The sequence below is a fragment of the Drosophila takahashii genome, chromosome 2R (assembly GCF_030179915.1).
Source record: "Drosophila takahashii strain IR98-3 E-12201 chromosome 2R, DtakHiC1v2, whole genome shotgun sequence".
NCBI lineage: Eukaryota > Metazoa > Arthropoda > Insecta > Diptera > Drosophilidae > Drosophila > Drosophila takahashii.
In genome coordinates, this window is record NC_091679.1 from 18,032,049 (window position 1) to 18,059,500 (window position 27,452).

At 34.7% G+C, this 27,452-nt stretch overlaps 3 protein-coding genes across 3 annotated transcripts in view; all 3 read right to left on the reverse strand.

The window, feature by feature from the left end:
• Positions 1-6,291: 6,291 nt before the first annotated feature.
• Positions 6,292-6,993, reverse strand: LOC138912292 (uncharacterized; the record flags this gene model as incomplete). The annotated part of the gene is made up of 1 exon (XM_070212560.1): positions 6,292-6,993. A coding segment is annotated over one exon (678 nt), but the record flags the coding sequence as incomplete, so codon positions are not given.
• An 87-nt stretch (positions 6,994-7,080) lies between these two features.
• On the reverse strand, positions 7,081-8,133 carry LOC108054927 (uncharacterized; the record flags this gene model as incomplete). The annotated part of the gene is made up of 2 exons (XM_017138042.3): positions 7,081-7,768; positions 7,902-8,133. Coding segments are annotated over 2 exons (825 nt in total), but the record flags the coding sequence as incomplete, so codon positions are not given.
• A 108-nt stretch (positions 8,134-8,241) lies between these two features.
• Positions 8,242-27,452, reverse strand: part of stw (straw) — a 68,492-nt gene continuing 49,281 nt past the window's right edge. Inside the window, exons 3-8 of the mRNA XM_017138041.3 lie at positions 25,685-26,445; positions 22,940-23,124; positions 21,337-21,532; positions 21,068-21,280; positions 13,208-13,438; positions 8,242-12,663 (exon numbers count right to left, since the gene is read on the reverse strand). Coding sequence (XP_016993530.2) covers positions 12,515-12,663; positions 13,208-13,438; positions 21,068-21,280; positions 21,337-21,532; positions 22,940-23,124; positions 25,685-26,445 — 1,735 coding nt within the window. The 3' untranslated portion in view covers positions 8,242-12,514. The remainder of the gene's footprint in view (positions 12,664-13,207; positions 13,439-21,067; positions 21,281-21,336; positions 21,533-22,939; positions 23,125-25,684; positions 26,446-27,452) is intronic.

Genomic DNA, 27,452 nt, shown 5'->3' on the forward strand with positions numbered 1-27,452 from the left:
TAGTGTTACACCCTAGATCCCCGTTATATCCATTTTTTTTTTTAAAGTTTAGATATTTAACTACATTTTCTGAAAAAATTAGCCTGCCCTTTTGTGCCTCTTCTGAGAAAACCGCAGTTTAAGTTAGCAAGAAATGTTCATAATTTGAAATATCGTCAGCCCTGGTTATCCGCGCTCCCTAACATCATGAAGATATTTTACTTATGTGAAGGTATTGATGAAGATAATGATTTAATGATTTATTTTACTAAAAATACAGATATAAAATAAATTCCGGTTTCTACCAGTTTTTTTTTGAAAATATGCTATATTTCCAAGATTGATTCTATGACATCTATAAGATATCATTGACCAATTAAAAAAAAAGGTAAGCATAGAGCTAAAATGATAAATAATGCCTTAATCCCAATTTATATAAACCAATATTGAAATATAACCGAGACATTCCCCTTTGTAATAAGCGTTTATATGGCAGCTATAAGTTATAGTTGACCGATTTGAATATTTTTTTTTTCAAAAATCAAGTTAAATTAAAAAAAAATATTGGGAAACTTAGAACCCTATAACTAATTTATTTATAACTTTTTTCTTAAAAAAACAATTTTTTTTTCTTAAAAATTTTATACAACAAAAAAATTTCAATAAAAAAATTCACCTTATGATGTTTTTTTACATATTTAATTGCCTTTAAGAATGCCCCATCAAAAGATATTTGCTATAGGGCTCCGCTGATTTAAGGCAGACTTTTGGCTTTTTCGCCCCACTGCACATTGGGATGAAAAGCCTTTTTTTTGGCATAAAGTACCAAATTATTTTGCGAAATTTTTGGTTTTTCTTTTTTTTATCCGTTAAAGAAATGTTCAACTATCATAAAACTATTTTTAAAATATTTTTGTGACCATCCCTGGCTTTTTGCCAGCTCTCTAAAGTCAGCTGTTCGAGTTAAGTTGCGTGCGCCTACATTTTTCTACGAAGTGTCACAAAAGTTTAATTATTTATTCTATTGCAAATTACGCGCATTATTTTCGGCTAAATTATGGTAAATCTTCGTCAAGGTATGTATAATATTGCTTAGAGGGCTTACACTAGAAATGCTTTTGTTTTGTGCTGTTTTTAATTGTTTTATTGAACCATGTTTTGTGTAGAAGTTAACCTATAAATATTTGTGTTTCGTGGAGTAGAACTAGCAAGTGTATGCAGGATTGCGAAAAGTGCAAATGTGGTAATATGTGTTATTGTGTATATGATTAAATGGAGTTAATAACTTTTGCGCATACTTGCGCCATTTCGTAATATTTAAATAGTTTCGGAACAACTCGACATTAGTAGGGGCGAACTGCTGGAAGTGTGGCTGAAGAATAATCGCAGCTATGTCGATACCGTTCACTGGATGTGCGAAAGGTTCAAAAATAAAAATCGACTATCTGAAAATACGCTGATTGGCATTAAGAAGACATTAAAAACTTTGGTTTCTCATGTTAGTAAGCTGCTAAAGAAACACAATAGGCATGTTAAGTGCTTCAAAAATGCAAATGCAAGCTGGCTTGCATCAGAAATATAATTTTCTGAAAAAAACAAGACTGGTCGGCCACATTTAAATTACGAGAATGGTGGATCGCGTTTGAAAAGAAAGATGGCTTCAGATCTCTCGAAAGAAAATCCTACACGTCTTCTAATGCGCTTTTAGAGGCACCCCGTGTTGATGCAGTAATTGATAACCCGCATTTCGAGTTCGAACAAAATTTGGACGTCGAGTTAAATACAGAAGATGAGTAAAATAAAAATATAACACGTACATTTTATTTATATATGGAATTTGTCCGGCTGACTGGGGGTGGTAAAAATCAAAAACTAATGAAACCCGAAATTTTACAATGGTCTTAATATTATGTACAAAAAAATTTAAGTCAGTATTGTTAAAATTACCTTCGCGGTCGGGGGTGGTTCATGTAGGCGTGGTCAAAATCAAAAACTAATGAAAACCGAAATTTTACAATAGTCTTAATATTATGTACAAAAAAATTTAAGTCCGTATTGTTAAAATTACCTTCGCGGTCGGGGGTGGTTCATGTGGGCGTGGTCAAAATTAAAAACTAATGAAAACCGAAATTTTACAATGGTCTTAATATTATGTACAAAAAAATTGAAATCCGTATCTTTAAAATTAGAGTTTATGCCAAAAAAAAAGGCTTTTCATCCCAATGTGCACTGTAGGTCGGAAACGCTTCCTTCTAGCTGTTACATACTTTTTTACTCTACGAGTAACGGATATAAAAAAATATAATCTATTAGTAATTCAATATTTAGTGTTGGAAAACTATTCACAATCACGAAAGACGAAGACAAAGAAACAGCACAACAAGTAAAAAGCGGCAAAAAATTTGTTTTTCGGCCAGTTCTGCCCTTGAAAAATTTATGAAGGTGTTAGTATTTTTACAATTGTGGTCACATCTGCAAATTTCTGCAGTCAATTTTAACACACATGTTACCTGAAACCCAGACGAAAAAATTGACATATCAACAAATTGTGGAATTTTGTGGGATCATCACTAAAACCTTAGCTAAACATAAAAAAGACGTTCACAAAATAGACACAAAACATGTATTATTTCAAATTGATGTAACGAGAACAATTTAACAAGTACGATTATTATACACATCTCGATTTATAGATAATACCTTCAACTTCAAAATCTATATCACAGAATATTAATTTGGACACGAAATATGAGAAATACACGGTTTCAAAGTTTAATGTTGCTGCGAAAAATTAGTGATGCGCGCAGTTTTGCTTTGCAACTTAACACGTGCTCACGACTTTAGGTCGATTTTTAGAAAGTACCGATATTTTTCCGGAAAAGTCTGGTATGCCACGAAAAAGCTTGGGCATTTTAGAGAAAAGTTGCATACCCTTTGCCCATTTTAGGTTCCGTCGCTTTTTTGAATTTTGGCCTATGGGCGCCACCACTGTGCGATGGCGTCACTATCGCAAGAGAAATGTACTGTCGTGTAATATAATTTCGTAGACGGGTACTGTCGAAACTTCAGCCAGATCGGTCTCGTTTTGTCTTATCCTGCATGGTCATTTCCTGCATGAAATTTGGCCATGAGACAGCTATCGGCGCGATGCACAGTGGGTCCAATAGTTTCAATGAAACTTTGTACGTACAGTTTTTAGCCTATTTTACGTAAATCCTCTAAATTGCAATGTGATACGTTAGTTATTTCCTACAGGCCCCATACAAATGTTAAAAAAATCGTATACATACAGTGTAGATGAGTGGTTCTTTAAAATTGGTAAGTTTTAGTTATGTTTTTTTAGTTTTAACAAATGTGTTTTCTCACACGTAAAAAGTGACATTAAATCTGAATCAGAACAATCAGAATCATGATTTATTTTTGGAAAGTTGATAGGCAGTCCAGCGACGACGTTATCAAAATTGGCCAATTTTTTTTCACATATGTAATGTTATTTTCAGATAAGTTTTTGTTCTCCACAATTGTTTCAAACACAACTTCGTTTAGCACTGACAACTTTTTTGATGAGACCTTTTCCCCAAGCCACATGGAAATAAGTAAGCTCTTACAGACTAACATCTCACCTAAAAAATGCAACAGACTGAAGAGTTGGGCGTAGTTGGTAATCATTTTGGACCATAAGGTCAGACACTTTACACAAATTCTACATACACATGGATAAACAAGTCACGAACATACAATTTATATTTAGTACATACCTTACCTTAAAGGAATCAAAAGTTTTTTTGATTTAATTTATCCTTTTATTTTATGTTTAAAGTAGAGACATACGCGATACGATGCCGATGCCAATTCCACGAGTAAAAGTAACAAAGTTGCCGAGTATACTCGGCATCGTAGCATCGCCAAAAAATTTCAAATTTGACATTTTAAAATAAATTTACTCTTCTTCTAAAGAATTGGCGGGTAAAGTTTTAGGCTTATTCCATGTGAAACGTGACAGGCCAATTTGGGTCAAATCTCAGAATCAATCGAAAAATTTTTTTTCGATAGAGGATTGAAATATAAGGTTGTGTTTTTGTTTTTTTTTTTGTAACTCCTACCGTTTATTTAAAAAAAAATATTTTTGTAAATTAGCTCCGATTTTTCAGTTATGCATCACGCGAGACTCGTTTGAGTTATTTTAATGTTTGGTTTGCAACTTTGTGGGGTATCTTCATATCTTTCAGACAAATATTTAAAAATATTTTTAAATTTAAAATTAATTTTTTTAAAGGGAATTTTAAGTAAAAAAAATGCTGTACCACGGAATACACGCGATTTCCGAAAAAAAAAATTATTCTCATGTTGCTTCATCAATTCTTCACGGAGTGGTAAAATTAATTTTTTGTAAATGCAAGACCTACTAGTAAAGACAACGGTTTTAGTTTAGCAACTTTGCATCAAGCAACAACAGCGCAACGTGTAAAGAAGAGAAAGCACTATTTCTGCTCTCCTGTGCTCGTATTTTTGCAAATTAATGCCAAAATAACAAGAAAGCAGCCAAAATTTTGTTTGATGTTACATATACACAAGTAAATCTAAATTTAATGTTTTGCAATTTTTTTATTGGATCTTCTCCGAATTGATTCTAACAATAGGGGAGAGGTCTGTAGGTTGAGACGGTCTGTAAATTGAGACACTAAATTTTCTCAAAACTTATCCACTAAAAAAATTGTTCTTTTTTTTTTTTGTAGTCCTTTTTTGGGGAAAACATTATAAGCCAGGCTCTAGCCAGATTAAAGCTGTGAGAGTCGTGTACCATTTTTCACCAAAAAAGTTTTTGTCTACTTTTTTCAAAATTCCATTTAAAATTAATAACTTCCTTAAATTAACTTGGTAAGAGATTTCAAACATTAGTATATTAACTGTTAACTAATTAAAAAAAGAATCAGCTTAATGTGACAGTCAGAACAAAAGTTATTAATTTTTTCCCGAAACATCCCATTTTGTGTAAGTTGAGACACTTTGAGCGTGTAAGTTGAGACACCGGTTTTTCATACAAAAAGGCCTTAGACCAACAGAGGTCGCTTTCTGCCTAGTACATTTCTTTGATACATTTCTTTTTGTGTGAGTATTATTGACTTTTAAAAGTGTCTCAACTTACAGACCTCTTTTTCAAAATGTCGTTTTTTGGGACTTTTCAAAAAAAATAATTTTTTAGATTTCCCCAAGGAAAAAAATTTTTTTTTTGTTTTTTATTAAGCTAATAGACTAACCTTTCGATCAGTACCAAATTCGTAAAGTTTCATAAGTGAATGTCGAAATGGCAGATTAAAAACAGACCTCTCCCCTACACCATGGTACAATTATAGAAGGTAGTCTCGTCGGCAAAAAGCAGTCCGTTAACAATACTCACAACAAGTGCGAGTGAGAGGAGTGTGCGTAGTAAGTGCGAGTGAAACGACAATAGAGCTTGTTGTTTAACCCTTAGATGGTGCATGGGGTTTAAATTGTTCATTTATAGTAAAGAGAGTTAAAGTTGTTTATAATTTAATTTTTAATAATTTTGAATTTGAAATTAATTGTTGTTTTTGTTTTTGTATAGCAATTTTTTTGTTCAGGTCCTTAATTTAAAAAAAAATGCGAATCTTAAAGTAAAATTTCTTTATATCTAAATTAATGTTTACATTTGTAGCAGCAATTAACAGTTTCTCCTTTAAATTTTTTGTTATGCTAAAATAATCTGAAACGACATGTCAAAATACACACGCACGTACTTTCGAAAGAGGTTGCAGCAATAAACTTTTAAAAAGTCAAGGGCGGGAGCCGTATTGTTATTTTGACCGCCGCTGTTTTATGACTATTTTCTTTTATTTTTTTTTCTTAAAAAAAATATTATCTGACTATGGGGTTTGAAAGATAAAGATAGAGTGTAACTTTAAAACTATTTTAGCAGCCATGAATCAGTTTACCTGTAATACCCCCGAAAAGTTGGCCAGTTTCAGCATTTTTCGAACTTTGAGGTCCTTCTGCTAAAAATCCTTGCGTCGGGGAACTTTTTGGAAAACGGAGTTAGCTTGGGAATTCGTAACGACTCCAAATTTATCGCATCCATCCAGGCAAATTTATTATGTAACATAGCGTAATCAATTAGGGACCTCTGAGTCCATCCGACCACCCAACAAATCGTTACATATTTTTGGGACCCCATAAAAAACGCCGTTTACTTTTAAACTATATTTATTTTATTAATTTATCATGTCTCTGAGCTTTTGTATGCAACTATATCTAAAAAATTTATAGTGTACTTAAGTGGTCATTAAAAATATAACCTAAAAGACAGAAACATGAAAGCTAAAATAGGCTATCCGTCATTATAGGGGGTAAATGGTGTCCGCAACGAGGAAAATTTGGTGGTACAGGAGGAAGATCATTAGGAGTACCTATTTGAAATACTAAATTCATGCCTATTACAATATGGTATTGGAAATGACAATGAAAAAGCCAAAATCCAGGATTATCGGCTCGAAAGCGTAAAATAGCATATCCATTATTTGGGACAGCAACAGTATCCTTCAGGGATGGGTTTAGGAATTGCCTTTCTAGCAAGCCGCGTTGGTCAAGGTCCAGTGCATGCTTTAAGTTCATATGTTTAATATGCGCATCCGGGGAGCGTCCAAGTCCGAGTACGTAGAAAGATGTACCGTGCAAATGAAATGGATGGCTTATATTAATCTGTTGAACTTCATCCACAAGCACAACTTCGACTATTGCGTTAAGAGGTATATCAATCTTATGAGTACATTGACAGTTCTCGCCACAATCTACTGGTCGATTATCCCCATTGCAGTAGTATTCTTGGGGTATGTCATTATACTGTGACAGCATCGGAGAAGGTGGTGAAATGTACGAAACCTCATCGATAAGTGATATGAGGTGATCAGCGTCTGAAGCGACTGTAAATTTGAGATTATTAATATGATATAATTGTAAATTGTATGCATTGTAAAGTGTTATTGATAATTGTTTTCTGTTTGTAAGAAAATTTTATTGCTTCAGAGTTAGAGTTTAACATGTAGTAAAATAATACAGTACTTTTAACCCTTAAACGCGACAACGTTGAATACAATTTCATATATTTAACTAATCAAAAGTTAATAAATAATACCTAAACTAAAATTAACACTACTTTATTAAATATCTATGTCAGCGGACTAGTACCAAGTAACTGGCGGCACATGGTCTCCACATGTAGGAAATCGTGGCGGAACTGGAGGTAGGTCAGCTGGCGTTCCGATATGAAATATGAGGTTCATGCCTATGACGATATGGAAAAGGAAGTGACAATGGAAAAGCCAATAACCTGGATTATCTGCTCGAAACCGCATAACAACATATCCATTGTTAGGTACGGCTATTGTATCTTTAAGAGGTGGCTTAGAAAAATCTCGCTCAAGCATGCCCATTCGGTCCAATTCCAGAGCATGCTTGAGATTAATTTTTTGTATTGACTTATCCGGCGATCGACCCAGTCCTACCACATAGAAGGCGGTACCATGCAAATGAAACGGATGACTAAGATTCACTTGTTGCACTTCATCGACCAACACAACTTCAACAATAGCTCCAAGTGGTATGTCAACCATGTGTGTACATTCACAGTTTGGCCCACAGTTTGGCGGCCGATTGTCTCCGTTGCAGAAGTATTCGGGCGGAATGTCATCGATTTGTGAAAGAGGGGGTGCCGGTGGTGATATGTATGATATTTCATCGACCAAAGATGTCAGATGATCCCCACTAGGCACAACTATAAGTAAAGGAAAGTTTTGATGGTGTCGTTGTGTGGTTAATACCCATTTTGATATTAAATACAAGTGCACAAATGTATAGGCCTCATATCAAAGGTTTAGTATTTTCGTTAGCAATTAAAATGCACATACCTAAAAATCTGTTGTATGTATTTGGTATGAAAAGAGTTTTCGGTTCATACACATAAAATCTGAAAGGCAAAAAGATTTTCACATCAGGGCGTTCAACCAAAACACCTCTGTCGACCTTTTTAGCATTCTTTAAATTTGAAACGCAAACCGCATCTGGCCGTTTACGATCACAAACAGCATCCAAAGGGTTGAGAATCTGTGAATACGGGACATTGTTAGAATCATCATATTCTTATTAATTAAGGAACACATCGGTGCATACTTGTCACGCGTGAGAAAAGTGGTCACATATTTAAGTTCTAATAGATATGCTAAATTCAAAAAATACATTTATAAACAATTGCTTTCAAATTCTTTGAATCTTATTTATATACAATTGCAAATTTTATTTCAATTAGTTTAGAGAATATACGTACATATATACAAACATATATATTTATAACTATATTTGAAAATAACATTTTGTTTATGAAGTAAATTATCATTTCAGAGTGCAATTTTAGCATAGGAGTATTAACATATGTATTCCGAGCTTGAAATCTTTATTGTTAATTGCAGCTAGCGATTTATGTGTGTTTGACTGTTACCAGCTGGAATATGGAATTTAATCGACCTATGTGTGTTATAAGATAAGTTTAAGCATTAATTTTAGGAATATTTTTTTTTCAAATTGAATAAACATAATTCATAAATGCATCTTGATAAACAAATTTAGATTACAAAAAAACATTTCAACAATATGGGTATTACCAGGATTGCACTTCAAGATAGCATCATTAAATGTATACTGGCATGCAGTGGCGTATCAACGATTTAGTTGTGGGGTCGTATTAAAAACCAGATGCTCTGGTTCCCGACAGCCCGTTTGAAATCGACAAATGTTTCTCTTTGTTTTGTAAGGTAAAATCCTTTTCCTACTTTAATCGGACTTGCAAAAGAATACATATATAATATTCAGTGTTTCATTAACTATTACACGTCTAGCATCAAAGGTTGAGAAATTTAACAAAATTGTGCTCAAAGTAAAAGTAGTAATTTCAATTTTATACAAATTTAAGAAAAATGTTTTAGTAATTGTAGTAAAAATAGTTCTTTTTTATTTTTCACTAAATGTGCTCAATAAATTAATGCAAGTCTAAATGTAATTCCCTAATATGTCTTCGTCCCTGTTAGCAAAAAAAAATTTAAATTTCATGAAATGCGGCCCTTGAGGTATTTTATCACCGAACTATAAATTAATTCAGAAAAATATGTAATATTACGTCAATTCTTCTACAAAATCTGTTTAAATTATTATTTTCGGTTTAGTATAAGCTTCGCAATGCAAGTTAAAAGTTAGAATTGTATTCTTAAGCGATACGTAAAATACATTTATTTCCGTTTTATGGAATAATCATTTTCTTTTATAGATCCTTGCACATTTCTCCATTTAACCAACACTAAAAATAGCTAGATTTATATACATTTTTATTTAAATGTTGTATTTAAGTTCGACAACTGCTGGGCCTTAATGTGCCATGGGTCGTCTCCAACCCATACCATTAAATGTTCCGGAGATTAGTTACTAAAAATGTTAGCTATCTTTGAACGACAAAAGGGGCTATTCGAGGCGCTAAAAATTTATTAGAACTCACAGCTCTGCTAATGACTTATTGAATGAAAGTTCTGATGACTGATTTCAGCAAACTTTTTAAAAACGTTTGATAGTAAATTATATTGATACAATTTTAATGAATTAAAATGTTGTAATTAAATATCTTTTCAATATTTGAATTATTATTTGTTATCGTATGTAGAGATCATCCAGTCCTCGCAACACCCCGTATTTTTAGGCATAAGATTTTTACTGTTACTAGAATTTAAGATTTGGAAATCTTATGAATCAATTATTTCAAATTGTTTTAAAGGCTATGCCCTTTTAAGTAAAAGAAAATCTGTTTATGTCACAATACAATTTTCGGGAAAAAATGATTATAAGAGAATGCATTGGGAGTAGCACAAAGTTGGTACACAGAGATAAAAAATACCAAAAACAAGAGAGAACGCTATAGTCGGGTGCCCCGACTATCAGATACCCGTTACTCAGCTAAAGGGAGTGCGAAGGAGATGGACCATTTAACGAATTGACCGATTTAAAAAATTTCTTCTACATTTCGATAGGTATTTTGAAAACACAATAAAACTGAATTTTTACTTTTCCGAAATATTGAAATTTTTAAAATCGTATATAAGCGATTGTGGGCGTTAGAGGGGGCGTGACACCCTTTTGAATCAAACTTGCGCTGCGTAGGAACTCCTAGAATCTGCATGCAAAATGTCAGTCTTCTAGGTTTTATAGCTGCCGAGATCTCAGCGTTCATACAGACAGACAGATTTTTATACCCGTTACTCGTAGAGTAAAAGGGTATATTAGATTCGTGTAAAAGTATGTAACAGGTAGAAGGAAGCGTTTCCGACCCTATAAAGTATATATATTCTTGATCAGGGTCACTAGCCGAGTCGATCTAGCCATGTCCGTCTGTCCGTCTGTATGAACGCTGAGATCTCGGGAACTACAAAAGCTAGAAGGTTGAGATTTTCCACACATATTCTTGGGCCTCCTACGCAGCGCAAGTTTATTTCAGATGAGCGCCACGCCCCCTCTAACGCCCACAATCGCCCACTAAGTATTTTAAAATGTGTCCTGCGCCCACACCTTTAAAGATTTTCGAGAAGTATAAATGCAATTTTGTTGTGTATATTTATACCTATCGAAATGTAGAAGACATTTTTCAAATCGGACCATTCATTAAAAAGTTATACGCAATCAAAATATCTACATATATCTATCTCCCTCGCACTCCCTTTAGCTGAGCTACGCTTATAGTCGGGACACGAACCCGAGTACAGCGTTTGCACTTCCTTTAGCTGAGTGACGGGTATTAAATAGTCGGGACACCAACCCGACTATAGCGTTCTCTCTTGTTTCATATCAATTTTGGTCCCATCTGTTTTCATATCAAAATGATATTTCCGAACATATGATTTTGTACCATATTGATATGAAAACATTCCATTTTGTTAAGGAAAAATTGATATGAAACAATATCAGTTCCATATTATTCCGTTTTTTTCTCTGTGTATATATGTTTTTATATATACTAAATAAAACATAGGCAATATGTGTTAAGCTTGTGTAAATTAATTTACAGTTTTGGGGTAAAATACCTAAGGGTGCGCAGATAGAAATAGAATTGATAGAAACTGCTGTCTGACGATCAAATGGTTGCTAGTACAGGTCCGAACTAAGAGTTCGGGCGTGGAGAAGCGCTAATAGTAAGTAATGCCATTTGACAAAATACACAACTAAAACTTTCTTAACTTTGCCATAGATTTGGCAGGATCACCGCAATACGTTGACGGTTATTTAGCTTGACATTATTAGAAGCAGTAATAATGGATTGATTTTGTTCCCTAACGCTTTTACAGTATTACAGTTTTCTTCAGTTTTGCTTGAATTTCCTCCTTTATACAGAAAGAACTTTAAAAAATGATTATTTTTCCTTGGCTGGTGTCAATCCTTGTTTAAACAATAATAATATGCAATCAAAAAGGCGTATAAAAAGCTTGTTGAAAAAAAATTAATTTTCTTTATACTGCTCCTAATACTTGAAAATGTTAATGATCTATATTTTTTAAGAAGAACAAATATTTTTTTAATATCTTTGTATTGTACAGAAAGTATACAAAAATTTATTTTAAATTTACCTCGATGGATGCTATATTTTTGAATTCGTTACGAATAATTACGAATAATTTTAGGATTTTTTTTAAGGGTGTAACAAATTCTAGAAAACATAGTCAAAAAGCATACAGCTGCGGTAAAAATAGTAGTAGTGTTGCCGCCCTGTGTTTTTAATATTTTCTTGTTGTAATTTATCTTTTCATTGTAACATTGTATTCATTGTACTATTAGACTAACTGGATAAGAAATGTCGGACAACTTTTAGGAAAATGCAGTTTAACTTGGGTATTCGTAACGAATTCAAAAATATAGCATCCATTGAGGTACATTTTTGATGTTGCAAGTGTTATTGAACATTGTCCTACTGCTGTTATTTTGAACACAACTGCACACATTTGTTAATAATTCTACATGAAGACATTAAACAATGAAAATGCTAATAGATTAAAATATACTGAAATTCTTTTGCGGAAAATATAGGTAAATTTGCTTGCAGTCATTTCAAACATTAAAGTAAAAAGTAAAGGGTTTTTCATAAAATAAGTTAATGTATTGCATTTTTAGTTCCTACAAATACACATATATTACTATATATACATTTGACAGTAGGTTTCTGGTTAAAACAGGAGATAAAGAATCAATACTCCTCGGAATATTGTTAATAATATACAACTGGCAGTATTTTCATTACTGGAAAGGAAATCTGTGCGATGTGCTATTTTAAAAAGAGTATATACAATCTTGTTAAAAAAATATTGTGAATGGGCAAGCTTTTTACAAACTGTTCAATCAGTATGTTGGTCTTTTTAGCTTCTAAGAAAATGTTTTGTTCATTTTCAATTGTTTTGCCATGAGGCATCGTTTAAGGGTGTGTCGTCCCGATTTAGTCTTAGTTTATTGGAATGGGTGGAGTGTGGTCGCCACATGTTGGGAAACCTGGTGGCACGGGTGGCAGATCAGCGTTAGTGCCGACCTGCAAAATCAAATTCATACCAATAACAATGTGGAATAGAAAATGACAGTGGAAGAGCCAGAAGCCTAAAAAAGTTAACGTTGAAATTTAAGGAATTACGTATAAATTGGTCAATATCTGGAAAACCAGCAAAATAATAATGAATTTGTTTTAAATTGTTTTCGGAATTTGCAATATAATGTGGACGGTAAAAAACATTAAAGACTTGATTCTTGGCTTGAACAAATAAATGTTTAAACATTATACATACATTAAAAATGATATTATTTTTATTTTTAATTTGTTATCTTTATTTTAGGACCAATCTACTCAGCTAAGGAAAATTTTTTTTACCGCAAAAAAATTTGTATTGCTCAGGTAGATCTTCGAATCAACTTGTTTCCAATTTTTTTTTATTAATTAAACAAAAAAAGTCATTTCCTTTACTTTTTTCTTATGACCACCATTTTTTTAGATTTTTTTAAAACTTTTTTCTTAAAATTTGGAAAGTTATTCATACAAAGAGATTTTTACTAGCATTTAACAAATTCCGAAAAAAATTTAAGAAAAATATTGTAAGGGGCTGGTTTTTCAGAGAAGACCCAAATATTAAATTATTTTTTAACATACCTGGATTGTCAGCCCTAAAACGCAGCACAACATAGCCGTTGTTAGGTACTGCAATCGTATCCTTAGTCGGTGGCAAATTATATTGTCGGTGTAAAAGTCCGCGCCTGTCAAGGTCCAATGCGTGCTTTAAATTGATCTTCTTCACTGATGAATCCGGGGATCGTCCAATTCCAATGACGCTAAACCCGTACCCGTGCAAATGAAAAGGATGCGACAAGTTGGGCTGCTGGACTGCATAAAAGAATAATCATTAAGTCAGTCATATTTGTATACTCTTGTAGAGGGTATTATAATTTAAGTCAGATGTTTGCAACGCAGTGAAGGAGATGTTTCCGACCACATAAAGTATATATATTCTTGATCAGAACCAATAGCCGAGTCTATCTAGCCATGTCCGTCTGTCTGTCTGTCTGTCTGTCTGTCTGTCCGTCTGTCCGTTTCTATGCGAACTAGTCTTTCAGTTTAAAAGCTATCGCGATGAAACTTTCCCGAAAGTCTTCTTTCTATTGCAGGTAGTACATATGTATGTCGGAGCGAGCCGGATCGGACCACTATATCTTAAGGCTCCCATAGGAATATTCAAACAAATATAAGAAAATTCATTGTAACTTTGTAGGAAGTGGGCTTTTTGATTCTTGACTACCTAAAAACAAAATTTAAATAAAAAGAAACGCTGAATCTGGAATCCCTGGAACTGCACCGAGTGAGCATTCTTTTATCTGCAAGGGTATATAAGCTTCGACTGGCCAAAGGTAGCTTCCTTTCTTGTTGTATTTCAAGTTTATTAAAACTTTTTTTAATTTGTTCCAACTTAGGCATTTTATATGTTTGTAAGCAGTTCAAAAAAGCACTTAATTTAACCTTTAATGGTATTGATAAACAAAATTTTCAATCACAGGCTTTTTTTATGTATTTTCTTTTATATCAATTTTTTTTAATTTATTTAATTTTATGTTTTTTAAATTGGTTTCTGTTTATAAAATATGTCATGCAAAAATTGTCAAAGAAGGCTTAAAAAACTCAGAAATTGTTAAAGGACTATTAAGCACCGCATTATCTACAAAGTGTAAACGAGATGCAATACTTGCTGCGACGTGTTCTCTGTAAGGAGTCTTAAAACTCTTAAAACAACAGTGAAGGCTGCTAGAATTCGGCAGAATCCAAGGGCATTCAGGTCTACTGGTAATTACTGGACCTTGAACTCGGCCAAAGTGGAGAGACCGTGAAATAACGGTTCCGCGCGGAACCTTGGGCCCTCGCCGCCAAAAGGGCAAAAGGTGGAACGGTAAATGTGTGGTCTTTGGACATGCCCAAGGAGGGTGCACCGTGAATTAACGGGACATCTATAGACCTTGGACCCGATGCGAGCCGTGTGAAAAAAGGGAAATAACGGGACCGCCACAGCCTATGAAAGAAACGGCGCAGTTCATTCAGTACGAGAATACAAGAGCAAGGATTTAATCGAGTGCGTGGGCGCGAGATAACCGTGGGCTTTACACCCTGCTCAAGATCAAAAGTGAGATCCAAAGTGAGATCTGTAGGATGCAGAGATTGGATTGGACGTCGATGTTCATCGTTGTTTTCAAAATGATTCATCGGTGTTCTCACGATTATTCGGCCGAGGAATGCGCAAGATCGACCAGGCGAGCCGCCATAGCCATCTGACGATCAAACCAATTCCAGCAAAAATGAAATGAATAAAGTTTTCTAATTTGTCTTAATCGGATGTATAGCATTTTCTTGTCGAAAACAGTTGTCATAGAATAAATCAAACAAAATTCTATAGGTTGGGAAAAAATGGCTCCGAAAAAGCCGATTTTATTAAACAAACTTTTGCATGTTTTAGAATAAAACAATTTTTTTGTCGGGAAATAAATATTTTTTAAAATTGTACATTTTTTTTGTTAATAATGTAAATTTTTATACCCCTTACTCGTAGAGTTAAAGGGTATATTGTATTCGTGCAAAAGTACGTAAAAAGGGAGAAGGAAGCTTTTCCGACCCTATAAAGTGTATATATTCTTGATCAGAGTCAATAGCCGAGTCGATATAGCCATGTCTGTCTGTCCGTCTGTCTGTGTATCTGTCTGTCCGTCCGTATGAACGCTGAGATCTCGGAAACTACAAAAGATAAAAAGTTGGGATTAGCTACACATATTCTTGGGCTTCCTACGCAGCGCAAGTTTATTTCAGCCGAGTACCACAGCCCCTCTAGCACCTACAAACGATTTTAAAATGTCTCTAGCGCTTACATTTTGAATGATTTCGGAAAAGTATATTTTGCGTTTGTTTATACCTATCGAAATGTAGAAGACATTTTTCAAATCGGACCATTCGTTAAAAAGTTATGCCCGATTAAAGTTGTATATCTCCATCTCCCTCGCACTCCCTTTAGCTTAGTAACGGGTATCGGATAGGCGGGGCACCTGACTATAGCGTTCTCTTTTGTTTTTTTTTTTTGAAAAATCCGTTTGGCTTATAAAAGAACCAACTACAGTCAGCGATCAGAGTGGTCTACCGTTTCCGAAACCCGTTTTTGATTTGTCGCTCCGATGACCGACCAGGCAAATAAATACGATTGCAGATGATATTTTTATTTTAGACAGAAGTTTGCAACACAGTGAAGCAGACGTTTCCTACCTTAGCTCTTAAGATTATAAAAAGAAAGGAACAAAAAAAAAAAAAATCTATTTAATGTAAACTTCTCAAGGGGTTGGAATTTCGAAAATATGATTTTACCGAATTTAAGGTTTTGAAAAGTCCTAATTAGAAACAAAAAAAAAATTTAGAGTTCCCCCATAATTTGTGGGCTACATTTAAAATTAACTTTTGGATTTTAGAAATCTAAGCCGCTGCTTCGATCAAGATGAATTTTGGATCAGTAGTTACTTCTATGGTCCAAATGCGTATGTTTTATTTTTAGTTTTTAACATTTTTTAAGTTATTTTAAAGAATTAATTTTGTATTACATTTTGCGGGAGCCTGCCGAGAGAGGGAAACCCAGAGCGAATGCCAAGAGAGCAAAAAATAGAGTCCGTCAGAAGTGTCTAAGTGTCTAAATTTTCCATTCTGCGGCGATGCCTCACAGGTATATCCCGGGCACCTTAAAACTTTAAACGCGTTTTTCTCGAAACTACTTTTTTTGAGGTGGCCGGACACATAACTCGAACAAATCTTAAACGATCGATCGATATTTTTGACAGTATATTCAAAATACCTATGTTTATCGACGGACGCAGGATTTTTTTTTTATTTTGCTTACTTTTTTTTATCAACAATTTTGTGACGTTTTTTATTCGAAAAAATGTTAAAATGTAATCAATATATCGAAAAAATCCTACGTCCGTCGATAGCTGTTGATGTATAGAAACTAACCAATTTTATTTTTTTTTTAGATCAAAAATTAAGGACGTTAGGTGTCCGGCCATGGACCCCCTTCAACAAAAAAGGGCCTACAAAGAAATGCTGCACAGCCGCCATTTTGTTTTCGATTTATTCGAAAAAAATTTTATTTTGTACTTCGGACCAAATTTAATATAACGTAGTTTACAAATTTTCGATTGGCTTCTTCATTTGGCCAAAAAAAATCCAGAAAATCCGTTTTTTTCCCCCAGTTACCTAGATGTCCCCCCATAAAGTTGAAAAAAAAAAATTGGGAAAAATTGGATTTTAATTTTTATAATGGGCTTCTCTTTTCACTCTTCCCAAGCTCTATTTTGTGTAAAAATCTTGATTTTGTACCACTTTGAGTTTTTCACAACAAACTTGCATTTATACTTCTCGGAAATCTTTAAAGGTGTGGCCGCCAGACACATTTTAAAATCGTTAGTGGGCGATTGTGGGCGTTAGAGGGGGCGTGGCACTCGGCTGAAATAAACTTGCGCTGCATAGAAAGCCCAAGAATATGTGTGGAAAATCTCAACCTTCTAGCTTTTGTAGTTTTCGAGATCTCAGCGTTCATACGGACGGACAGACAGACAGACAGACAGACAGACAGACAGACAGACAGACAGACAGACAGACAGGCAGACAGACAGACAGACAGACAGACATGGCTATATCGACTCGGCTATTGACTCTGATCAAGAATTTTTTACTTGGCCAATCGATAGGTATTGACGAAGCAAATACATATCAGTTACTATTTTCATAATAGCTTCAAAACTGTGGGCGTTAAAGGGGGCTTGTGGGCGTTAGAGGGGGTGTGGCACCTTTTTGAAACAAATTTACGCTGCGTAGGATCTCCTAGAATATTCATGCAAAATGCCAATATTCTAGCTTTTATAATTTCCGAGATCTCAGCGTTCATACGGACAGACAGACAGACAGAAAGACAGACAGACGGACAGACTGACGGACAGACGGACATCGCTAGATCGACTCGGCTAGTGATCCTGATCAAGAATATATATACTTTATGAGGTCGGAAACGCTTCCTTTTAGCTGTTACATACTTTTGCACGAATACAATATACCCTTTTACTCTACGAGTAACGGGTATAATCAGCTTAATGTGACAGTCAAAACAAAAGTTATTAATTTTTTCCCGAAACATCCCATTTTGTGTAAGTTGTGACACTTTAAGCGTGTAAGTTGAGACACCCGTTTTTCATACAAAAAGGCCTTAGGCCAACAGAGGTCGCTTTCTGCCTAGTACATTTCTTTGATATTAGGGGAAAAGTGAATGTTCAAAGAGCCTTTTGATTTTAATTGTTATTTGGTCTAAGTTCTTAAAAAATGGATGGGAAATAATTTAGGACGAACTAAAATTGATTAAATTAACATAAATAAATAGTTCCTTATAGTTTGGAGTACTTTTTGTGTAAGTATTATTGACTTTTAAAAGTGTCTCAACTTACAGACCTCTTTTTCAAAAAAAAATAATTTTTCAGTTTTCCCTAAGGAAAAAAAAATTTTTTTTTGTTTTTTATTAAGCTAATAGACTAACCTTTCGATCAGTACCAAATGCGTAAAGTTTCATAAGTGAATGTCGAAATGGCAGATTAAAAACAAAAGGTGTACCAACCTACAGACCTCTCCCCTATACACAACAAAATTGCATTTATACTTCTCGGAAATCTCTTAAGATGTGGGCGCAGGACACATTTTAAAATCGTTAAGAATATGTGTGCATAATCTTAACCTTCTAGCTTTTGTAGTTTCCGAGATCTCAGCGTTCATACGGACGGACAGACGGACATGGCTAGATCAACTCCCCTAATGACCCTGATCAAGAATATTTATACTTTATAGGGTCGGAAATGATTCCTTCTAGCTGTTACATACTTTTGCACGAATACAATATACTCTTTTACTCTACGAGTAACGGGTATAATAATGTCAAAATAATACGAAATTTACCCTTATCTGCAAGGGTATATAAGCTTCGGCTAGCTTCCTTTCTTGTTATTTTCTATCTTGAGTTCTGATAACCTGTTTTTTTTTTAACTTTGTTGTTTGTTTGTTTTGTTTTTATACCCTTGCAGAGGGTATTATAATTTCAGTCAGATGTTTGCAACGCAGTAAAGGAGACGTTTCCGACCACATAAAGTATATATATTCTTGATCAGCACCAATAGCCGAGTCTATTTAGCCATGTCCGTCTATCCGTCTGTCCGTCTGTCCGTCTGTCCGTTTCTATGCGAACTAGTCTTTCAGTTTAAAAGCTATCGCGATGAAACTTTCCCGAAAGTCTTCTTTCTATTGCAGGTAGTACATATGTCGGAGCGAGCCGGATCGGACCACTATATCTTAAGGCCCCCATAGGAATATTCAAACAAATATAAGAAAAGTAATTTTAACTTTGTAGGAAGTAGGCGTTTTGATTTTTGACAACTTAAAAACAAAATTATCCCTGGAACCGCACTGAGTGAGCATTAAACTATAGGTGTTTGCTTTATCTGCAAGGGTATATAAGCTTCGGCTGGCCGAAGCTAGCTTCCTTTCTTGTTAACTTTCTTATACACAGCATTGAGTTCCAGTTATTAGTTTACAAGCTACACCTAGTCAAAGTTAAAAAAGTAGAAATAAATGCAAAAGCTCTGGGATAAATGACTTCGTTAAAAATACACGCCTGAAAACCAAAATTAGTTTCACAACATCTTCTGGTAGATGACACTTTAACAAAAAAAAACAAGAAAGGAAGCTAGCTTCGGCCAGCCGAAGCTTATATACGCTTGCAGATCATTCCTATTAATTAACAAATCGCAAAAATGTTCAATTTTCTAATATTTCTCATTAATTTTCCGATCGTTCCTATGGCAGCTATATGATATAGTCGTCCGATTTTGATCAAATTAAAATTGAAATTCGAATATATTTAAAAAGAGTCATACCCTAGAGTAGAAGATAATACAATAAAAACCAAAGAAGCTAGAATTTATTTCCTATTACTTTTCCATTAATTTTCCGATCCTTCCTATGGGAGCTATAAGATATAGTTGTCCGATCCGGTCGGCTCCGACATATATACTACCTGCAATAGAAAGAAGACTTTTGCGAAAGTTTCGTCCCGATAGCTCAAAAACTGAGAGACTAGTTTGCGTAGAAACAGACAGACGGACAGACGGACAGACGGACGGACAGACGGACAGACGGACATGGCTAGATCGACTCGTCTTGTGATGCTGATCAAGAATATATATACTTTATGGTATCGGAAACGTCTCCTTCACTGCGTTGCAAACTTCTGACTGAAATCATAATACCCTCTGCAAGGGTATAACAAGCTAATGATCATTAGAGTCCACCAGGAAATTAATTTAACATGAATATTTATAGCTTGGGACAACGAAGATTTTTTGGCCATTTACAGCTTTTAACTGAGACAATACCCTTTATTACACTTTAAAAAAAATTGACGTCATACAAAACATTTTAAGTGCCCATTTCTTAATCAGGGAGAGGTACCTACCCGGAAAATGAAGGTTGTATTTGATGAGAAAGAGGTCGGTTTTATGTTGAAAACTGGTGTTATGCGATTTTCGAACGTACCGCGCGAAAGATCGATTGTGAGGTTGGCTGTGTGGCGCAGCGCCGTCCTGCTGGAACCATATTTCGTCTATATCTTCCTCTAACATGCCGCGATAGCGGACACCATTAACGCTTACGGCGGCTCCTTCCTCGTTTTCAAAGAAAAACGGGCCATTAATGCCAACCGACCACACCAAACAGTCACTTGTTGTGGATACATTGGCTTTTCCAAGACGACGTGTGGATTTTCTGAACTTCAAATGCGACAGTTTTGCTTATAAACATAACCACCGAGGTGGAAATGGGCCTTATTAGAAAACACGATTTTTGTGCTTAAAAATTGGGTCGACCGAATGGGCTAGTGTAAAGCTAGCCGAGGCAGCTATATGAACTAAATATTATAATAAAAATATGTTTGAAAAAATATATCCTCGCTGTTTTTTATAGCGATTTTAAAACGCAAATCTTTTGTGGACCACTCTGTATGTCAAGTTTCTAAATTGTGAGAAGACATGAAACGATGATCAATTTAATATTATCTGGTATCAATTTGGACTTCATATGCAGCATCTCAATTTGAGATGCTGATACTTTGAGACGATCAATTTAATCCCGACGTGTTCTAGTTTGCGTATAAACGGACAGATGAAAAGATGGACTCGGCTGTTGGTGCTGATCAAGAATAAATACTTTACTTTACGGAAAACTTCTGACTGAAATTAAAACACCCTATGTAAGAGTATACAAATTTCTATAGAATATTAGGAAGACGTTTGAAAGAAGTTTTGTAGGGAGTTTTAAACAGGCTTTTAAAAGAAATAATTGACTTTCACACAGTTGATTCATGCTGGTCTCTTAGGACAAGTAGCGGATAAAAATAACGCTTACCTTCATCGACTAAAACCACTTCCACAATAGCGTTGAGTGGAATGTCAATCTTATGAGTGCACATGCAGTTTGGTCCACAGTCTGCGGGACGATTGTCTCCGTTACAAAATTGTTCTGGGTTGATATCATTATACTGCGATGTCAGTGGCGCTGGCGCCGATAGGTACGATATTTCATCGATAAGTGAAATTACATGGTCTCCGGTGGGTGCCACTAAAATATTTCTTTTAAATGATTTTATTACAAAAAAAACTGTTCGTATTACATACCTAAAAATCTGTTATATGTGTTTGGCTGGAAAAGATCTTCAGCTCTATATACGAAGAAACGGAACGGTAGGAAAATCTTCACGTCTGGCTTCTCTGCCAATATACCACGATCAATCTCGATAGCGTTTTTAAGTTGGCTTACGCATATGGCATCGTTTCGTTGTCGGTTGCATTGAGCGTCCAAAGGATTCATGACCTTTTTAATAGTTTGGTACGTTTTTGTCGGTCGTAAAATATCACAGTATTATGTGTTTTTTATGTACATGTGCAGGTAATCAAAGTTTAAGAGGTTTCGGTGGTAATGTACATTTTGAAAATATAGAAAGTTATAGAGAAATATACATAATATGGGATTGTGGTTTTAATAAAATATAATTCGCATAACAACATTGATCAGATAAAAAGATAGATTTTCATATACAATGTAATAAATTTGGAGATTTAAAAACTGTTATCCTTTTTGAAAATGTATTTACAACAAATCAGTTTTAAGAAAACACCATACAATTTAAGTATGTTAATACTTGACAAGTTGCTTGTGACTTTGTTGGCTCTTTAGAATCAATATATATTAAAACAATAAAATTAAATTAAAGGCATGGTTTAATAAAAAAAATCAACAAAACCGAACTACTTTATGGTACACACAAAAAAAAAACTTGGTAAAATCAACTGTAATAATTGTCAAACAGGCCCCAACCAGCAAAATTGTCAATTCTACTAAGTAAATAGTCATTTCACAACAACAAAATACACACAATTAGCAAAGACACAAACCCAAAGCAAAAACAAAATACACGTAACTATTTTAATAGTTACGTAACTATCTTTGTTGGTCAATTTTACCAAGCAAATTTTTTTGTGTGTAAATATAACAATTTATAAATCTGTATCTTGCAAACTAGAGTTCATGTCAGATATAGTGGCTCGATTCGATATATTTACTTACTGCAGTAAAAAGACGACTTTTGGAAAAGTTTCTTCGCCATAGATTTTAAAGTGGGAGACTATTGCGCGTGGAAACGGCTGTCAGTTGTGTACACTCAGCAAATGAACAAAAAAAATACAAATTTAAATTCAAAATTCATTGTTCCGTCATGTTTAAAGCTAAAAGTTATGCGCAAATGAAATCGATTCCAAATTTTGATCGGTGGCACTGATTTGCCATGCTTCCGCTTTGGTGCACGATTTTCGCTGGCTCAATAAGACTATAGCAACATCTTCTAGGCGAAAGTCTACGCGATAAACCCTCATCTGCCTGAGTGACATGAACATTCAAATCAATAATATTCAGTAATTTCACAGAAATCTCTTACAAAGAAAACTAATTAAAATAGGCCCAAAAATCAGGCCATGAACTTTTTTTTACACATTATTAAAAAAAAATGTTAGGTGGCCTTGTAAATAAAACACAAGTATATACATAAATAAATTATTAAATTTTTAAAAAATACGGTGTTTGTGTTTTTTGGTGATATGTTTTTGTACGGCAAGCTTAGAAAATGAAGACCGATTAAAATAATGTATTATTTACTGTACTTTAATTGTATTATTTTTTAAAATGAACTTTAATAGTGATATTTTTAGCTCAACAGACACTTACCACACCTTGCGGTATTCCTACATCGTATGTTGGCGGCGAAGAGACCGGCTGATAAGGTCCTCGGGCGTACCGTAGGATAGCCAGTTGCTGAGCTCGACGAATACCGCACTCACCAAGTCCACGTAGTTGTATCCAATAAGCTCCAACAGGTTGATCCGCGGTTATTACGAAATCGTAACGCTCACCTATAATACAAATAATTTATAACATACAGTGTGAAATGTGTTACGTAACACCAGTTAAAAAAAAAACCCTAATTGAAGACCACCTTCATTTTCTGGTAAAGAACATTTCCCGTGTTATGCGGTTATTCCACTACATTGATCGGCTCTTTCATTAGAGCACTATTTTCGCAGCTAATGAATGGTCCGATTTGAAAAATGGCTGTCTGTCTGTCTTTATTTGACATTTGAAATGCTAGCCAGTATTGTCTATCGTGTACTTTAAATATTTTGGCATACATGCAAAGAAAGGATGGCAGGATACAGTCAAAATAGTTAGCAAAGGTACAAAAAATGTTATTTTTTTTGTAGAGTGGACTGGTGGACCCTTCGCCTACCACTAGAAATTCGTTCGGCTCATTGATTAGAGCAATATTTTCTCAGCTAATGAATGGTCCGATTTGAATGTCAGAACGCTATGTTGAAGACATTTTTCAAATCGAACCATTCATTAAAAAGTTGTTTATAAATCTATCTCCCTCGCACATTAGATTGTCGAGACACCAACCCGAGTACACCGTTCGCACTCCCTTTAGCTGAGTGACGGGTATTAGATAGTCGGGACACCAACCCGACTATAGCGTTCTCTCTTGTTTTCATCTTCAAAAGTGAATTAAAGGTTTGAAACTAATGAAACCAAAAATTTAATAATGCAGAAATAAGTTTTTTTTATTACCTTTTCATAGGTATATAATAGGTTGTCAAAAAAGTCTTACGGTATTTTCGCTAGTTGGTGCTGAAAGCGCGTAGTTCTTGTTTTATTCGTCGCATCTGGTCATAAAACACCTTTTTGGAAAGCTCATTTCACGCGCTAACACGTGTTTGTTAAAATTTTTGTTAAGTTGTTTATTTGTTTATTTTAAGTCGTTCGTCGCAAAATACGGAATATGAAGTTTTTTGTTTGGGCGACTTTTTGTTGGGTTGAGTACTAGGCCTTAAAAGCTCGATGTAAAAAAAAGTGTAAAAAATAATATAACAAAAATACCGCAGGACTTTTCTGACATCCTAATATATGTTTATACTTTCTTTTTCAATTTAAAACAAGAAAGGAAGCTAGCCTCGGCCAGCTGAAGCTTATATACCCTTGCAGATAATTCCTATTAATTTACAAATCGCAAAAATGTTAATTTTCCTATTATTTCTCATTAACTTTGCGTTTGTTTCAATGGCAGCTATATGATATAGTAGTTCGATTTTAATAAAATTAAAATCGAAACTCGAAAATATTTGAAAAGAGTTACATCCTAGAGTAGAAGAGAATACAATACAAACCAACGAAGCAATAATTTATTTCCTATTATATTTCCATTAATTTTCCGATCGTTCCTATGGCAGCTATATGATATAGTCGTCCGATTTTGAAAAAATGTTATTCGAAATTCAGAATTAGATAAAAAATGACATTTCCAAAAGTAGGATGTTATAGGTTTAAAAAAACCCAAGATATAATTTTTTTACATTTTTTTTCCCGATTGTTCCTATGAGAGCTATATGATATAGTTGTCCGATCCGGCTCGTTCCGACTTATATACTACCTGCAATAGAAAGAAGACTTTTGGGAAAGTTTTATCCCGATAGCTTGAAAACTGAGAGACTAGTTTGCGTAGAAACGGACGGACAGACGGACGGACAGACGGACAGACGGACATGGCTAGATCGACTCGTCTTGTGATGCTGATCAAGAATATATATACTTTATGGGGTCGGAAACGTCTCCTTCACTGCGTTGCAAACTTCTGACTGAAATCATAATACCCTCTGCAAGGGTATAAAAATATAAACAAAAAAAAAAAACGAAAATTAAGGCAATATTAATATTCGGTTTTTTCCTTTTTATACTAAAAATCACAAAATTTATTAAGAAAATAAAATTTATTTGACATTTGAAATGCTAGCCATTATTGTCTATAGTGTACTTTAAATATTTTGGCATACTTTGAAATTTGTTTGTTGCATATTTTGGGCCAGTTTTACCAACTTATAGAAAGGACGGGCAGGATACAGTCAAAAAAGTTAGGAAAGGTACAAAAAATGTTATATTTTTTTGTAGAGTGGACTGCTACACCTTCCGCCTACCACTAGAAATTCGTTTCACCACAATCATTTTATCGCGCCAAAAAAATGGATTGGTAGAAAATTAAAATTTTGTTTGTTGTGTGTATGACAAATAGTTCTACCAACCTGCAGCAGTCATACAAAATAAAATAAAGACCATCTGTTATCATATAGTACCCTCAACTATTTTAATCTTACAAGGAATGTCTCAAGCGTTCTAAGGAACTCTCAGTAAAAAGGCGGGGAATTTATACGAGCTGTTTGGCCTCTAGGGCCACAAACTATTCTGTCCCCCTCACCACCAAGTTCTTTTTTAATGTAAATTCTTTAGAAATACCGGTCCATCGAGGATAATTTTATCGAATTATCATATTTCCTAATTTAGAGTATTACCGAAATACCCGTAACGATCTGTTGTTAAAAATCAAGCAAAGAGTATTTAAATTATTTGTTAGAAAATGAGACATACCTGAAAATGAAATGATTGTGTTGACATCAACAGGATGCACAGGTTCACCATCGGTTGCTATCACCGTCATCCCGTGACCCTCGATCGTAACTTGTGCTGGACAGACTGAAGCAAATGCATTTATCATCCGGAAGCGATAACGACGGCCTGGTGTAATTGTAAATATTTCCAATGGTGTATTAGTCATGAAGCCGGTATTGGGGTCACGAAATTGGCCCTTTCCGTTGATCAACATGGATTCAGGATCTTGCCCTGTGTTAACTGCAAGACGTCCGGGATACCGTTCAGCAGCATCTTCATGCAACCAGTCACTGATAAGCATTATGTGGGTTGTTAAATCGAAATCATATAAGTGAGAGTTAGGATCCCGTGAAGGTGGCTGGCGAACAACGACGCTACCGTAAAGTCCATCTAGTTTCTGTAGACCAGTGTGAGCGTGCCAAAAGTGCGTCCCCGCGTTTCCTGTCCACTGATAACGGAAAGTATTACCCTGCTGAATGGGACACTGGGTAACGAAGGGAACGCCATCGTAATACTGAGAACCACGCTGCCATATGCCGTGCCAGTGTATAGTTACTTCCATTCCCTCCATGTGGTTCTCTACGTCAATGACAACCTTATCGTTTTCGCATACTTGAATGCTAGGGCCGGGTATCATTCGATTTGCAGTCAGAATTCCGCGCTCAACTCCGTCAGCTAAGACACACTGACAATGACTCCAAACCGTGTTTGTAGCGTTTGGAGTGCATACCTGGCAAGCCCTAAATATAACACAAAAGAAATTTAATATTTTTAAATACAGAATGACGGTAAATATTAAAAATAGAATATATCTTAGTCAGTTGTGTAATTATTTCTAATAAGTATTCTTATTGTAAGCAATTAAATTTATTATTTTTGAATTTTTTAATTTAATTACACCCGTTACTCGTAGAGTAAAAGGGTATATTGTATTCGTGCAAAAGTATGTAACAGCTAGAAGGAAGCGTTTCCGACCCCCGAGATCTCAGCGTTCATACAGACGGACAGTCGGACATGGCTAGTTCGACTCTTCTAGTGACCCTGATCAAGAATATATAGACCCTGATCAAGAATATATAGATCAGGGTCACTAGAAGAGTCGAACTAGCCATGACCGTCTGTCCGTCTGTATGAACGCTGAGATCTCGGAGTCTACAAAGGCTAGAAGGTGGAGATTTTCCACACATATTCTTGGGCTTCCTACGCAGCGCAACTTTATTTCAGCTGATTGCCACGCCCCCTCTAACGCCCACAATCGCCCACTAACGATTTTAAAATGTTTGTGGCGCCCACACCTTTAAAGATTTCCGAAAAGTAAAAATGGAATTTTGTTGTGCATATTTATACCTATCGAAATGTAGAAGACATTTTTCAAATCGGACCATTCATTTAAAAGTTATACGCAATCAAAATTTCTATACCTATCTCCCTTGCACTCCCTTTAGCTGAGTTACGATTACATCAGTTTACAAAAAAAAATCGATGAAATATACCATGAATGAAACTATTGTTTTCCGGTAAGGTACGTCTTCCTGATTAAGAAAATGGCAACTAAAATTTTTTTTATGGGTAAAATTTTTTTTAAAGTGTAAAAAACGTTTTTGACACTTTTTTAATTTCTATCTTGAGTTATGGTTAACCGATTTCAACCATAAATGACTCATTTTACAGGTAATAGAATGCCCTCCAACTTCTTATACACTGCATTGAGATCCATTCATTAGTTTAGAAGCTACACTTCGTCAAA